The sequence below is a fragment of the Mustela erminea genome, chromosome 5 (assembly GCF_009829155.1).
Source record: "Mustela erminea isolate mMusErm1 chromosome 5, mMusErm1.Pri, whole genome shotgun sequence".
Taxonomy (NCBI): domain Eukaryota; kingdom Metazoa; phylum Chordata; class Mammalia; order Carnivora; family Mustelidae; genus Mustela; species Mustela erminea.
This window is the reverse complement of record NC_045618.1, coordinates 70,362,819-70,376,955: the sequence shown is the minus strand read 5'-3', so window position 1 is coordinate 70,376,955 and position 14,137 is coordinate 70,362,819. Positions and strand designations below refer to the sequence as shown.

General features: G+C 35.5%; 1 protein-coding gene across 5 annotated transcripts in view; it reads left to right on the top strand.

Annotated features, from left to right (window-relative positions):
* The window catches only part of TRPM7 (transient receptor potential cation channel subfamily M member 7), a 110,362-nt gene that overhangs the window by 91,231 nt on the left and 4,994 nt on the right, over positions 1-14,137 (top strand). For 2 of the 5 annotated variants that reach the window (XM_032343696.1, XM_032343698.1), the window contains exons 31-38: positions 1,119-1,144; positions 3,454-3,504; positions 3,585-3,650; positions 4,225-4,508; positions 4,647-4,729; positions 5,032-5,237; positions 9,837-9,888; positions 9,995-10,101. In XM_032343696.1, coding sequence (XP_032199587.1) covers positions 1,119-1,144; positions 3,454-3,504; positions 3,585-3,650; positions 4,225-4,508; positions 4,647-4,729; positions 5,032-5,237; positions 9,837-9,888; positions 9,995-10,101 — 875 coding nt within the window. Of the gene's footprint in view, positions 1-1,118; positions 1,145-2,438; positions 2,536-2,683; positions 2,783-3,453; positions 3,505-3,584; positions 3,651-4,224; positions 4,509-4,646; positions 4,730-5,031; positions 5,238-9,836; positions 9,889-9,994; positions 10,102-13,130; positions 13,162-14,137 lie in introns of those variants that run through there. The other 3 variants (XM_032343697.1, XM_032343699.1, XR_004285827.1) reach the window with 3 other exon arrangements.

Here is a 14,137-nt window from a genome sequence, read left to right as displayed (position 1 = left end):
TATATTCCACAGTGTTCCCTATTTTCTTCTGTCTCCCAGAAGTATATGTGAATATATAGAGAAAAGAACCAGATGCCACATGGATATTGCAATTTTGGGGTTCTTTGGATATTCCGGGCTTGCATGGCATTCGGAAGACCAATCTGTAGTTAGAACTCTTCAGAGTGTATGGTCTTTTATAACCAAAACCGTAGGATGTAAATGCAAAATAGGTACTTGAAGTTAACATTCACTCAGCTAAGAAAAGAATCTCATAGAATGTTGAACCATAGAAAAACCCAGAAAGGTGGAGTTGGTTAGCAGTCTGGTTCCTGAGAATAGAGTAGTTCATTAGCAAGGGGATGAGGGTGGGGTCAAAATACTTAGTATGCTAAAATATTTATTATTAAGGTGAAAATCAGTGGGAAACATCAGGATCACATCATAGGTATGAACTAGAAAGCGATGCAAAAGTTCCCTACTTCAGAGGACCTTTCTGAATCTGGTCTTTTGAGTCCTGAGCAAGGCCTCAAAGCAATCTGATGGGAAAGCTAAGTGTCTAACCCATTTGTTGGATTCTTATTGCATTCTCCTTTCTATTTTACCTGTCTGATTTGCACTGGAGTTCATGGAATTAATAGACCCTCCACTTGGTATCAGTTTATGTTGTTATAACTAAATATATTCAATATTGGAAAAAATTTTTCAACATTATAAATTAAGCTATGCCAAATGATGGCTGCTTGCTGTTCTCTCAGTTCTTTGCCCATCAATTCTGTTGGAAGTATTTTTAGAATTTTGCAGTTATTTCAAGGCGTTCTTAATCTCCATGAATAGAGAAGTCATGGAGCAATTTATTAGTACTGGAACCTTCTGTTTGGCAGCAAACCACTAATAATATTTATGTAAGCATAAATTGGAGGTACAAGTTGATAAAGTATATATATATTGACATTCATATCTGTGTATGAATTTGACATTGGCTTGAGGGAAATGGTATATACTCAAACAAAAGTGAGTTTGGATCTCAGAATTACTCTATTAGTATTCTATTAAATAATCATAATAACTATAAAATAAAAAATTGTGGTAGCCAAAACAAAAATTATGTCACAACTTATATTTTTGGTTTTCTTTAGGCCAACTGAAGAAGGAACATTAAATGGTGAGTCCATGTGATAGATTTAATGTGAAAAAATGAGGATTATATGTGATCTGTTATAGCAAATACCTCATTCTAGCCAAGAAACATTAGACTTCATGTTTGAAAGAGCCAAGGTAGTAAAAATTTCTTCCCTCAGCTAGTTTTTCTTCTGGCAGCTTCACAAATACATGAACTCTCCATGTAAATGCTACCATGTCTTTACTGTCACCCCACCCCCCTTCATCCCTGTGACATAGTCTGCACTTTACCTTGTAGTCCCTGTTTTAGTGAATGATACTCTTACAGTCAGTTGGGTCAGACCCAAGGAGGAGTTATTCCTGACCCCCTTGACCTTGTACTCACCTTTTAAATATCTCTAGAATCCATCTTCCAGTATACATCATACTGCTGCTTTCCATTCACCCCCTTCATCCTTTTTTAAACCTTTTTTACTGAAGTGTATAGCATGCATACAAAAAAGTAGAGATAAACCTCCACCTCAGTGAATTCTCACTAGGTGAGTATATCCATGTAATTAGCACCAAGATCACAAAACAGCTCCTCATGTCCTCTTCTTGCTGAAACCTCTGCCCCTAAATAACACAGTGTATTACTTTTGTCTGTGTCTATGGAATCATAAAGTGTGTACTTTTTTGTCTGGCTTTTTCCTCCTAACACATGTTTGTGAGATTCATCAGTATTTTTGTGTATAATGGTAGTTGGTACATTGTCATTACTACATAGTATTTCCTTGTGTGAACAAATCCATTCTGTTATTTGATGGGTGTTTTAGTAGCTTCCACGGTATGATTATTATGAATAGTGCTGTATTGAGCATTCCTGTCCATGTTGTTTGGTAAACATAGGTATTTTCTGTTGGGCATGTACCTGGGAATAGACTTCATAGGTTGTAGGGTATATATTTGTTCACATTTAGTAGATAGTGCCACGTAGGTTTTTTCCTTTTTTAAACTATGTTATATTAGTCACCATACAGTACATCATTAGTTTTTGATGTAGTTTCCCTGATTCATTGTTTATGTATAACACCCAGTGCTCCATGCAATACGTGCCCTCCTTAATACCCATCACTGTAGGTTTTTAAGAGTTGTGCCAGTCAGGTTCCCTTGCATTCTGTCTTCTGTGCTGCCACCAGACTGAATCTCTTCTGTTTACATTTCCCCCCCGTCATTCCTTCCTTAACATGGCATATTTGATTCCTAACAATTAGGTATTCCCTGATTCTGTAGCTTTATTTCCTGTAGGTATGCCTGTACTCTTGCTCATTAATATATAGTCTTGGTTACATATCCAGGTACTTGTGGAGAATCACTTAATGCCAACACATAACTACAGAATTAGAATATTTTGGAGTGATATCTGGGCAGGTGCACATTGAAAAAGCCCCACAGGTGATTCTGATTTATATTTATTATAAATTTATATATTATATAACATTTATATATAAAATTAGTATTGAAAACTGCTGTTCTAGTCATACTAAACAACTTGCAGTTTCTCAAGTATAGCATGCGCTTTAACAATTCCATGCCTTTGCAGATGTTGCCGTGACCACACCACTGCCTTCCAAACTACACTCGTTTTGCGCTTCTCTTTTCTGAGACATTCTTCAACCTTCTTTCAAGCAGGAGGCATTTGGTACCCCTCCTCTAAAGTCCTATTAGTATATATACATCATATATACACGTGTATATGCTATAGTCCATATATATGTATATATTATATATATAATGTGTGTATTTTATAGTTACTACGTGTATTAAAAATGTTGACTTCCTTCTCTTGCAAGACAGTATTTTCTTTTTCATTTATAGTCTAAAAACTTAACACATAGCAGATTCAGTTTATTCTCTATTCTCCATATTATGATTAAAAAGTGAAGTCTTCAAATACATTTAAATATGGAGCAGGGGTTTTTGGGTTATGTTTCATATTCCAGAGTTCATCTTCTTATGGTCAGCCCACTTAAATTGGTTTCTTGGCTATAGGCCCCACCTCCTAAAGGTTGAAAACTAAAAGATATTTTTCTTTTTGACCAGGGGAGTATAGGAAGAATACAGTTTATGACAGGAGGGTATCAAACGTGCTTTTTTTCTTTTCAGGTATCCCAGTGCACAGTTAGGACTAATCTGGCATAATAAAAAAAGAGTAATAGAGCAAACATACGATGAATATATTTTACTGTTTTTTTCTGTTTTTGAGAAAAGAGCTTACATGAAGGAACTTAGGATGATTATAAGAGAATAAGCAAAAATTTATGCCACATTAGTACTGTTAAAAGGGTTCCATTTGTTTATTTGCCATTTTAGGTCTCGCTTCTCCATTTAAACCAGTTATGGATACAAATTACTACTACTCAGGTCAGTACTATTAAAAACAAAATTTGAACAATATTTGGAGCTTTTAGGGATTTCATTATTTTTCTCTCATTTTTGTGCAGCTGTGGAAAGAAATAATTTGATGAGATTATCCCAGAGCATTCCATTTACTCCTGTGCCTCCAAGAGGTAAATCCTAAAAGTAAAGAAGTGAAAGGGAAAATAAACCTTTTATCAATAATGTGATATTTAACTATTGTATAGAACATGGGTGATGACGGAAGGGTCACATTAAATATCAATTACATATAAATTTTAATTAGCAAGAGTCAAGTATGTTTTAAATAGAAGAAGGAGTCGTCAGAATTATTAGATTTCTCTGTTTCTGGCTTATCCAGAAGTAATAATGTATTCTAATTCAGCAAGGTTCTTAATCCATTGTCTAGTAAAGAAAGCATAGATAATTTGACATCACAGGGTTTGTGGAACATTTGCTTTCTTAAAAAGTTTTTCTTGAAAATGTTTATAATTTCAAAAATGCTTATCATTACTAAATACACATCAATTTTAGAGATATTAGTAGATTCTTGATTTCTGAGAATTTGTTGCCCTTAACTTCCTTTATAAAATGACAAACAACTTTGCCCAGTTCACTTTCTGTTCCTTACTTAATCTTAAAAAAGATAACTTGCTAATTTTTGTCTACTTTGTCATTTTAAGAGAGTCATAATTTGACCTCAGAATGTGTCTGTTCATCTTGCAGGTGAGCCTGTCACAGTATATCGCTTGGAAGAAAGTTCACCCAGTATACTGAATAACAGCATGTCTTCTTGGTCACAGCTTGGCCTCTGTGCCAAAATAGAGTTTTTAAGTAAAGAGGAGATGGGAGGCGGTTTACGGAGAGCTGTCAAAGTACAGTGTACCTGGTCAGAACATGATATCCTCAAATCAGGTCATCTTTATATTATCAAATCTTTTCTTCCTGAGGTGGTTAACACATGGTCAAGTATTTATAAAGAAGATACAGTTCTGCATCTCTGTCTCAGAGTAAGTGCTAGTGAATGCGAAACAGTGGAACATTATTTGAGGTTCATCTTTTCACTTCTAAAGTTTGTTAAACCAATAAGATCTTAGTTTCAGTGTTCAACAAGGTGTTTTTTGTGTGGTGTTGTTGTTGTTCTGTAGGAAATTCAGCAACAGAGAGCAGCACAGAAGCTCACATTTGCCTTCAACCAGATGAAACCCAAATCCATACCATATTCTCCAAGGTAAATCTTGAAATATTTCTTAACATCTTTTGGTTTTATGTGGGTAGCATAAAACCAAAGAACCATAGTTCTTTTTGACCTTCATTATTAATGCTGAATATTTAATTATTTACCCATTTTAAAGCTCAATTATAATTTTGTTCTAATTTATTTAATTATTAATTAACTATTATAGTTAAAATAGTTAAATATAGTTAAAAATTCAACTATTTAAATTATTTAAAGCTACTTAAATTTAAATAGCTAGAAATTTATTAATTATAAAACTATTAATATCTAATCTATTAACTATTTTTTATCAGGTTCCTTGAAGTTTTCCTGCTGTATTGCCATTCAGCAGGACAGTGGTTTGCTGTGGAAGAATGTATGACTGGAGAATTTAGAAAATACAACAATAATAATGGTGATGAGATTATTCCAACTAATACACTGGAAGAGATCATGCTAGCCTTTAGCCACTGGACTTATGAATATACAAGAGGGGAGTTACTGGTACTTGATTTACAAGGTAAATTTATTAAAGTATTGCTAAAGTGAAATTGTACAGTAGATTCTTACCTAATCTTATGTTATGAATGATAAACAGAAATCTACTGACTTATAGACAGGTAAAACCATGGGTCAGTAACGAAGCTATTACTAAAAAGTGAGTAACAGCCATAGCGTATAGCCATCAGGGCCCTGAATAGTGGCATCTTGTTATTTCAATTGTTATTTAGGTAATACGGATGTTTTGATAAGCAAGAACATATGCAATCCACTATTCTTCTCTTAGATGTGTATGTAGCCCCAGTCTTTCTTTCTTTTTTTTTTTTTTTTTTATTAAGATTTTATTCATTTATTTGACAGAGAACACAAACAAGGGGTAGGGCAGGGAGAGGGAGAAACAGCCTTCCCCTGCTGAGCAGAGAGCCTGGTGTAGGGCTCAATCCCAGGATCCTGGGATCATGATCTTAGCCAAAGGCAGATGCTTAACCAATTGAGCCAACCAGGCACCCCATAGCTTCAGTCTTTTAAAATTATAAAGAGGGGGCTCCTGGGTGGCTCAGTGGGTTAAAGTCTCTGTCTTCAACTCAGGTCATGGCCTCAGGGTCCTGGGATCAAGCCCCACTTCAGGCTCTCTGCTCAGCAGAGAGCCTGCTTCCTCCTCTCTCCCTGCCTGCCTCTCTGCCTACTTGTAATCTCTGTCTATCAAGCAGATAAATAAAATCTTTAAAAAATAATTATAGGGGCACCTGGGTGGCTCAGTGGGTTAAAGCCTCTGCCTTCGGCTCAGGTCATGATCCCAGGGTCCTGGGATAGAGCCCCACATCGGGCTCTCTGCTTAGCAGGGAGCCTGCTTCCTTCTCTCTGCCTGCCTCTCTGCCTACTTGCGATCTCTGTCAAATAAATAAATAAAATCTTAAAAAAAAATTATAAAGACTTTTTTTTGAAACAGTAACAAGTGTATCTGTTGTTCCTGATGTTTATGTTCTATATTATTGTGACTTAAACTACCTAAATACTTAGTGGATTAAAACAACCATTTTATTTGCTTACAGTTCTTTGGTTCAGGAATTTGGATGGGACATAGTGAGGATGGCTTATCTCTGCTATCTTCTCAGAGGGTTTGAATTGTTAGAGTGTAAGCATGGACAGCTTGCTGGAGTCAAATGTCTGAGGTTTCTGTTCACTGACATCTGAATCCCTCAGTTCACCATGTGATCTCTCCCCGTGGCTATTTAACTGGGGACTTTCTTATAGCATGGTAGTTTCAGGTAGTTAGACTTTTACATAGCAGCTAGCTTCCTCCAGAGAGAAGGCAGTAACCCTTAGGACTAGGTCCAGAACTGGTGCAGATCTCTTCCTCTGCATTTTATAGTCCAGGTGATAAGGATAACTCAGATTCAAGAGGTGGTGAGTGGCTTCTGAGTAAATACTACTTCTTGAGTAAAGTAGCGTGTATACAAAGAAGGAAAAAGTGATCATAACCGTTTTTGCAGACAGACTCTCATACAGGTAAAAGGGGATAAAAAGCAGAAATTGTGGTTTGGAGAGGGCCAGTTTGCTTACAGTAATGTCTGAAGCTTCACAACATGGTCAAAGGAAAGTAAAATTTTATGAGTAATTTGCCAGCTCTGCCTGAGTGGTACTTTGACATGATAGCTTCCATAATTTGTTTTTGCTTAAAGAGCAGCCTTAATTTCAAATGTCAACACAGACCACATTTCAAAATCACAAAGATGATGTAGAATGTTTATCACTTGATGGCTTTTTTATTATAGGCAATAAGTCACAAATATCAAGGATTGTGCTGAAAAGCAAATGGCATTGATTCAAGCTCAAGAAAGAAAATCTGTGTAAAAATAACTATCCTTTTTTTAGTAGATCACCATTTTATATAAATGATTTAGTAGTATATATAGTGACAACTGGTATATATTATTAGGTGGGTCAATCCAGTTAAGTAAAAAGGATCTTCAAGTTTATTTATTTATTTTTTTAAAGATTTTATTTATTAGAGATCACAAGTAGGCTGAGAGGCAGGCAGAGAGAGAGGAGGGAGCAGGCTCGCCACTGAGCAGAGAGCCCGATGCGGGGCTCGATCCCAGGACCCTGGGATCACGACCCGAGCTGAAGGCAGAGGCTTTAACCCACTGAGCCACCCAGGCGCCCCTTAAAGTTTATCCTTAAATAAGTATCATTTAATTATCTTCAAACATGCATAGGAGGTAAAGCCAAACTGATTTTGTCTGAAACAGTTAATTTGAAAGATAAGAGTTAGTGTGCTAGGCTGGGTCATTTAGTAGGACTTGCAGCTCTTTTTTTTTTTTTTTTTTAAGATTTTATTTATTAATTTGAGAGAGTGTGTGTGTATAAGCGGGGAGGGGACAGAAGGCAATGGAAGCAGGGAACCCAACACCGAGTTCCATCCCAGACCCCCAAGATCATGACCTGAACTGAAGACAGACACTTAACCAACTTAGCTACCCAGGCACCCTAGGACTTGGCAACTCTTGATCGGCAGCATCATGAGTTCAAGCCCCATGTTGAGAGTAGAGCTTACTTTGAATAAATAAAAAGATGGAAGTTCTTTTCAATAGGCAAAGTAGTTGTGTTGTTCTTTACATCATTAATATGTTCCTGGAGCCATTTTTCTTAGGAATATTTGACACAGTTACTACAGACAAGTTAAGCACTATAGAAATACATAAAGATCAGTTTTCCATCTTTACTATTTTCTCTACCTCTGTGAAGACAAATACACAGAGGCTTTGTTTTTTCCTTACCATTTTTTTGTCTTTTTCTTAAGAGAGAGCGGAAGTGGGGAGGGGCAGAGGGAGAGAAAGGATCTTAAGCAGGCTCCATAGTATGGACCCCAACTCAGGGCTCAATCTCACGACCCTGAGATCATGACCTGAGCTGAAATCAAGAGTTGGACACTTCTGACTGAGCTACCCAGGCACTCCTTTCTTCCTTATTTTTAAATCATTTTGTTTTGTGTTATGATTTTCCTCCAACTAGGATCATGCTGTGTGTGTGTCTGTGTGTGTGTGTATTTCACTTGTTTTTTTTGTTTTGTTTTTTTTTTTGTAACAGTATATCATGGGTATCTTTTGGGTCATTACTGATAAATCTAAGTTATTCCTTTTAATATCTGCATAACTTATAGAGGAGTGACATGATTAACTCTTTTTTTGTTTTGTTTTGTTTTTTGGTACTACAAACAATGCTGCAACAAGCATACTCATGGACTACTACTTTTATTTCCATGACATAGATTCTTGAATTGGCTTAGTAAGAAGAGTTGAGTGCAATTTTTAAAAACTATTTATTTTTGAGAGAGAGAGAGAGAGAGAGACAGAGCACGAGCAGGGAGCTAGGGTAGAGGGAGAAGCAGACTCCCTGCTGAACAGGGAGCCTGATGCAGGACTCAGTCCTAGGAGCCTGAGATCATGACTTGAGCCAAAAGCAGATGGCTAATTAATTAACTGAGCCATCCAGGCGCCTCTAGATAAGTGCAATTTTAATAGCTGCTGCTGAGTTACTTTTCTAAAAGGGTAAGAGCTCTGGAATTCTTGATGTGAGTGCCCATTTCTCCACAGACGACTTTTTTTTTTTTTTTTTTTTTAAGGATTTATTTATTTATTTATTTTATTTGAGAGAGAGAGAGCGCAGAGGAAGGGTAGTGGGAAGAGGAGAGAGTCAAGCAGACTCTGTACTGAGCATGGAGCCAACAGGCTGGGGGCTCGATCTCACAATCCTGAGATCAGGACCTAAGCTAAAACCAAGAGCTGGATGCTTAACTGTCTGCACTACCCAGGTGCCCCTCCAGTATTGAATATTCTTAATCTTTGCCAGTCTGATAAGTAGTAGGTCAGTACATAGTCTTTATTTATATGAATAAATAGATAAGAGAAACTGAAAATATTTAACTACACTTTTAATACCGCTGGGAAAGGATGAAGGTAAAGGAAGATGTTTGCAATCTTATTCTTCATGTAACCTGAATCTTGCAAGAAGATATATTCATGTGTTAATGTATGAGTTTTAAATATCCAAAACATTTTAAAATGGCCTATAAATTACCTAATTGTTCTTTGCTAACTAAATTGAAAAAAGGGATGGGGCACCTGGGTGACTCAGTTAAGAATCCGACTCTTGATTTCAGCTCAGGTCATGAGATCAAGCCCTGCATCCAGCTCTGTGCTCAGTGAGGAGTCTGCCTGAGGATTCTCTTCCTCTCCCCCTCCCTCTGCTTGCATTTCCTTGCTCTTTCTCTCTCAAATAAATAAATCTTTAAAAAGGTGGGGTCTCGAGATCATGTAGACCTTTTTTTTAACATAAGTAGGTGTTTATTTGCAACTTTGTCCCTGTTTGCATCACAAGCAAGTGCCATTGACCAACTCTTGACAATTAACTCTATTCCTGGTGTAGGAGCTGTTTGTCTTTGGTACAGTGTTAAGGACTTAAGTCAGATTATGAAATAACAAGAGAGAAAAACTACAGGCTTGAATAGTTTAACATCATATGTTTGATGCTGTAAAATCTCATAACTTTTCATTATGCAAATGTCAGTGTTTATATCAATCATATAAATTGTCTTTTTTTATATATACATATCAAGGTGTGGGTGAAAATTTGACTGATCCATCTGTGATTAAAGCAGAAGAAAAGAGGTAATAAATTTTAATTTCATTAAGATTCTTTATAATTTCAAACTCTACATTTGTTTGCATCAACTGCCTTTTTTTTTTTTTTTTTCCTTAACTACCAATTCTGCAGATCCTGTGATATGGTTTTTGGCCCAGCAAATCTAGGTGAAGATGCAATAAAAAACTTCAGAGCAAAACATCACTGTAATTCTTGTTGTAGAAAGCTTAAACTTCCAGGTAAACATTTTCTTAACCAGTCTAATTTATAAGTTGTTAGGAAATTTGGTTACTACTATACTTCAAGGGCACAAATACACATTATTTAACAATGGATCTATGCTTTCTTTAATTGCTTATAAAAATACAAAGTTCATTGATTTAATACATATTGATTATGTGTCTGTTGGATGCCAAGAATTGTACTAGATTTGACAATATGATAGTGAACCAGACAAATGCCCTCTATGGAATTTAGTCAAATCTTTAATACTGACAGGATTAACAGGGAGGTAATAGAACTGTATAAATGCCAAACAGAAAAACTAGAACAGATAAGCAAATCACTTAACACAAACTTAAGAGGTTGGGGAATCCTACCTGGGGAACTGACAGATTGCCTAAAATTGAAGGTTAAATCGACTTTCAAGTTAGCCTGGCAGAGTTGGAGAAAGAGTAGTCTATGAAGCAGGAACAGATATATTCTCTCAGGATTATAATTTTTTTATATTTAAAGAATTATAAATTATGATTGAATCTAAGTTAGAGCACAAACCAATGGTTCTCACCCTGTGGTGAGCATCAGCATCCTTGTGGAACTTCTTAAAAATTATAGGTCTCTGGGACTCACCCTTGAGTTGTATTTTTTAAAGTCCCTGTCATTATGACCAATAATGCAATAGTTAGAACCAGACTACGTGGTTCCAGAAAGTACCTATATTATAGAGGTGTAGTTTTTGTTTGCTTATTTGTCTGAGGATTAAATGAGCTGTTATTTGTGAAGTATTTAGAACAGTGCCAGGCATAGAGTAAGCAAGTATACAAGAAATACCATTAATTTTTATGTTTGTTTTTTGTTTATTGACTTGTATCCTGCAACCTTTCTAAACTCACTTAATTCTAGGAGTTGTTTTTGTTTTGTTTTATAAACTCCCTGAAATTTTCTGTATAGATAGTAGAGACAGTTAAATTACTTCCTTTCCAACCTACATACCTTTTTTTTCTTTTTCTTGACTTTTTGCACTGGCAAGGAATTCTAGTACAGTGTTGAATAGAACAGTGAGAGTAGACTCTGCTTTGTTCCCAATCTTAAAGGGAAAGTGTTCAGTCCTCCACCATTAACATGATGTTAGCTTGTAAGGGTTTTGTAGATGTACTTCATGAGGTTGAGAAAATTTTCTTCTACTTGTTTCTTGAAAATGCTTATCCTGAATGGTGTTTAATTTTCTCAGGTTTTTTTGGTTTCTTTTTTTGACGTCTATTTATATGGGCATTTGTTTTTTCTTCTTTAATAGGTTAATATTACATTTATTGCATTGATTTTTGAAATGTTGAACCAGTCATTCAGGACGAACTGCTTTGTCATGATATATTATCTTTTTTTATGTATTGTTGAACTCTGTTTGCTCATATTATGTTGAGGCTTTTTCATCTGTGCATAAATAATATTCTTCTATGTTTCTTTTACCTTGTACTGTCTTTTGGTATCAGGATAATACCTTAAAAATAAGTTAGAAGTTTTCATACTTCTTTTGTTGTGGGGAGTAGATTGTTTAGAATGTATACTCTCCCCCTTTTAAATGTTTGCTAGAATTGTCTGGTGAAGCCATCTCATGTAAAGTTCTTTGTCAGATTGTTTTAAATAAGTTTAATTTTTTAGGCAGATATATGACTATTGGGGTTATCCTTTTTTTTTTAGTCAGTTTTAGTAGTTTGTGTCTTTTAAGGAATTGGCTTATTTAATTGTCAAATTTATGGGCATAGGATTGTTTATATACTAATCTTATATTTTTAATATTTGGGATCTCTTGAATCCTCTGTTATTATGGTAATTTGTCTTTTTAGTTTCTTGGTTATTATGGTTACAGTGTCAATTTTATTGATACTTTGAAAGAACGAACTTTTCATTGTTCTACTCTACTTTCTGTTTTCAATTTTACTGATTTATTCTCTTTATTATTTCTGCTTTTCTGCTGGCTTTCATTTAGTTTGTTCTTTCTCTCATTTGTTAAGGAAAAAAGCTTAGATTATTGAGTTAAGACCTTTTTTGTTTTTTATTTATTTTTTATTTTTTGAAAAGATTTTATTTATTCATTTGACAGAGACAGCAAGAGGGGGAATACCAGCAGGGGAAGTGGGAGAGGGAGAAACAGGTTTCCTCTTTTTTTTTTTTTTTAAAGATTTTATTTATTTATTTGTCAGAGTGAGCACAGGCAGACAGAGTGGCAGGCAGAGGCAGACGGAGAAGCAGGCTCCCGCTGAGCAAGGAGCCTGATGTGGGACTCGATCCCAGGACGCTGGGAACATGACCTGAGCTGAAGGCAGCGGCCCAAACAACTGAGCATTCCAGGCATCCCCAACAGGTTTCCTCTTGAGCAGGAAACCTGACGCACGGCTCTTCTCAGGACCCTGGGATGATGACCCGAGCTGAAGGCAGACGCTTAACGACTGAGCCACCCAGGCACCCTGAGACCTTTTTAAAAAATTTTTATTTATTTTTATTGACATAATGTATTATTTGTTTCAGGGCTACAGGTATATGATTCATCAGTCTTACACAGTACACAGTGCTCGCCACAACACAGTCCAGCAACCCTCAGTTTGTTTCCTGAGATTAAGAGTCTCTTATGGTTTGTCTCCCTCTCTGGTTTCATCTGTTTAATTTTTTCCTCTCTTCTCCTATGATTGTCTGCCTTGTTTCTCAAATTCCACATATCAGTGAGATCATATGATGATTATCTTTCTCTGATTGACTTATTTCCTTTAGCATAATACCCTCTAATTCTGTCGATGTTGATGCAAATGGCAAGATTTCATTTTTTGATGGCTACCTGCTATTCCTGTGTGTGTGTGTGTGTGTGTGTGTGTGTGTGATCTTTATCCATTCATCTGTTGATGGACATCTGGGCTCTTTCCATAGTTTGGCTGTTGTGGACATTGCTGCTATAACCATTGGGGTGCATGTGCCCCTTCAGATTACTACATTTGTATCAATGGGGGATTTGAGACCTTTCCTAAGAAAACATTTACTGCTATAAATTTCTCTTTAGGCATTACACTGACTGCGTCCCATGAATTTTGGTATGTTTTATTTTTGGTTTTATTTAAAATATTTCTTATTAAAAAAATTAAAAATAATAAATAAAATAAAATGTTTATTTTTCTTGACCTTATTTTCTGACCTGGGGACTATTTAGAAGTGTTTTCCTTAGCTCTCAAATATATGTTAATTTTCCAGATAGCTTTCTGTTGTTGACTTTTTTTTTGTTTAATTCCATTATGAGAGCATGCTTTTGTATGATTTCAATTTTGACAGTTTTTTTTTAACCTTAATATAGTTTCTCTGTGAGCGTTACATATCCACTTGAAGAGAATATTACAATGTTGATAGAATGTTCTATAAATGTTAATTATGGAAAGTTTTTTGATAATGTTCAGGTTTTCTCATATCCTTGGTGTTTTTGTCTCCTTGTTCTGTTGATTACTTAGAAAGGAGGTCTTGAAAGTACAGTTAAGGATTTGTCTGTGTTGCCTTTCAGTTCGTCAGTTTTTTCTTCATGTGTTTTGAAGTTTTGTCCTTAGGTACATACACATTTACAGTTGTTATGTCTTCTTGGTGAATTGATTCTTTTTATCATTATAGAACGCCATGGTAATTTTCCTTGTTCTGAGAAGTCTACTTTGTCTGATATTAACATAGCTACTCCAGCTAGTTTTTGATAAATGCTTTTATCAAATATATTTTCCCATTCTGTTTACCTATATATATTAATTGTATTTAAAGTGGGTTTCTTTAAAAGAAAAAAATGTGGGATCCAAGCATATAGTTGGGCCTTAGGTTTAATTTGTTTTTTGTTTTTAAGTTTACGGTTTCCATTTTTAACTGGCATTTTAGACTTTTTACATTTAATGTGATAATTGATGTGGTTAGATTTACGTCTTACTTTCTTGTTTTCTGATTGACGCCTTTGGTTTGTTTGGGTTTTTTGTTTGTTTCCACTCCTTTTTTCTGTTCCAGTATTCTGTTTTATCTCTATGTTTAGTTTTTTAGTGCTTG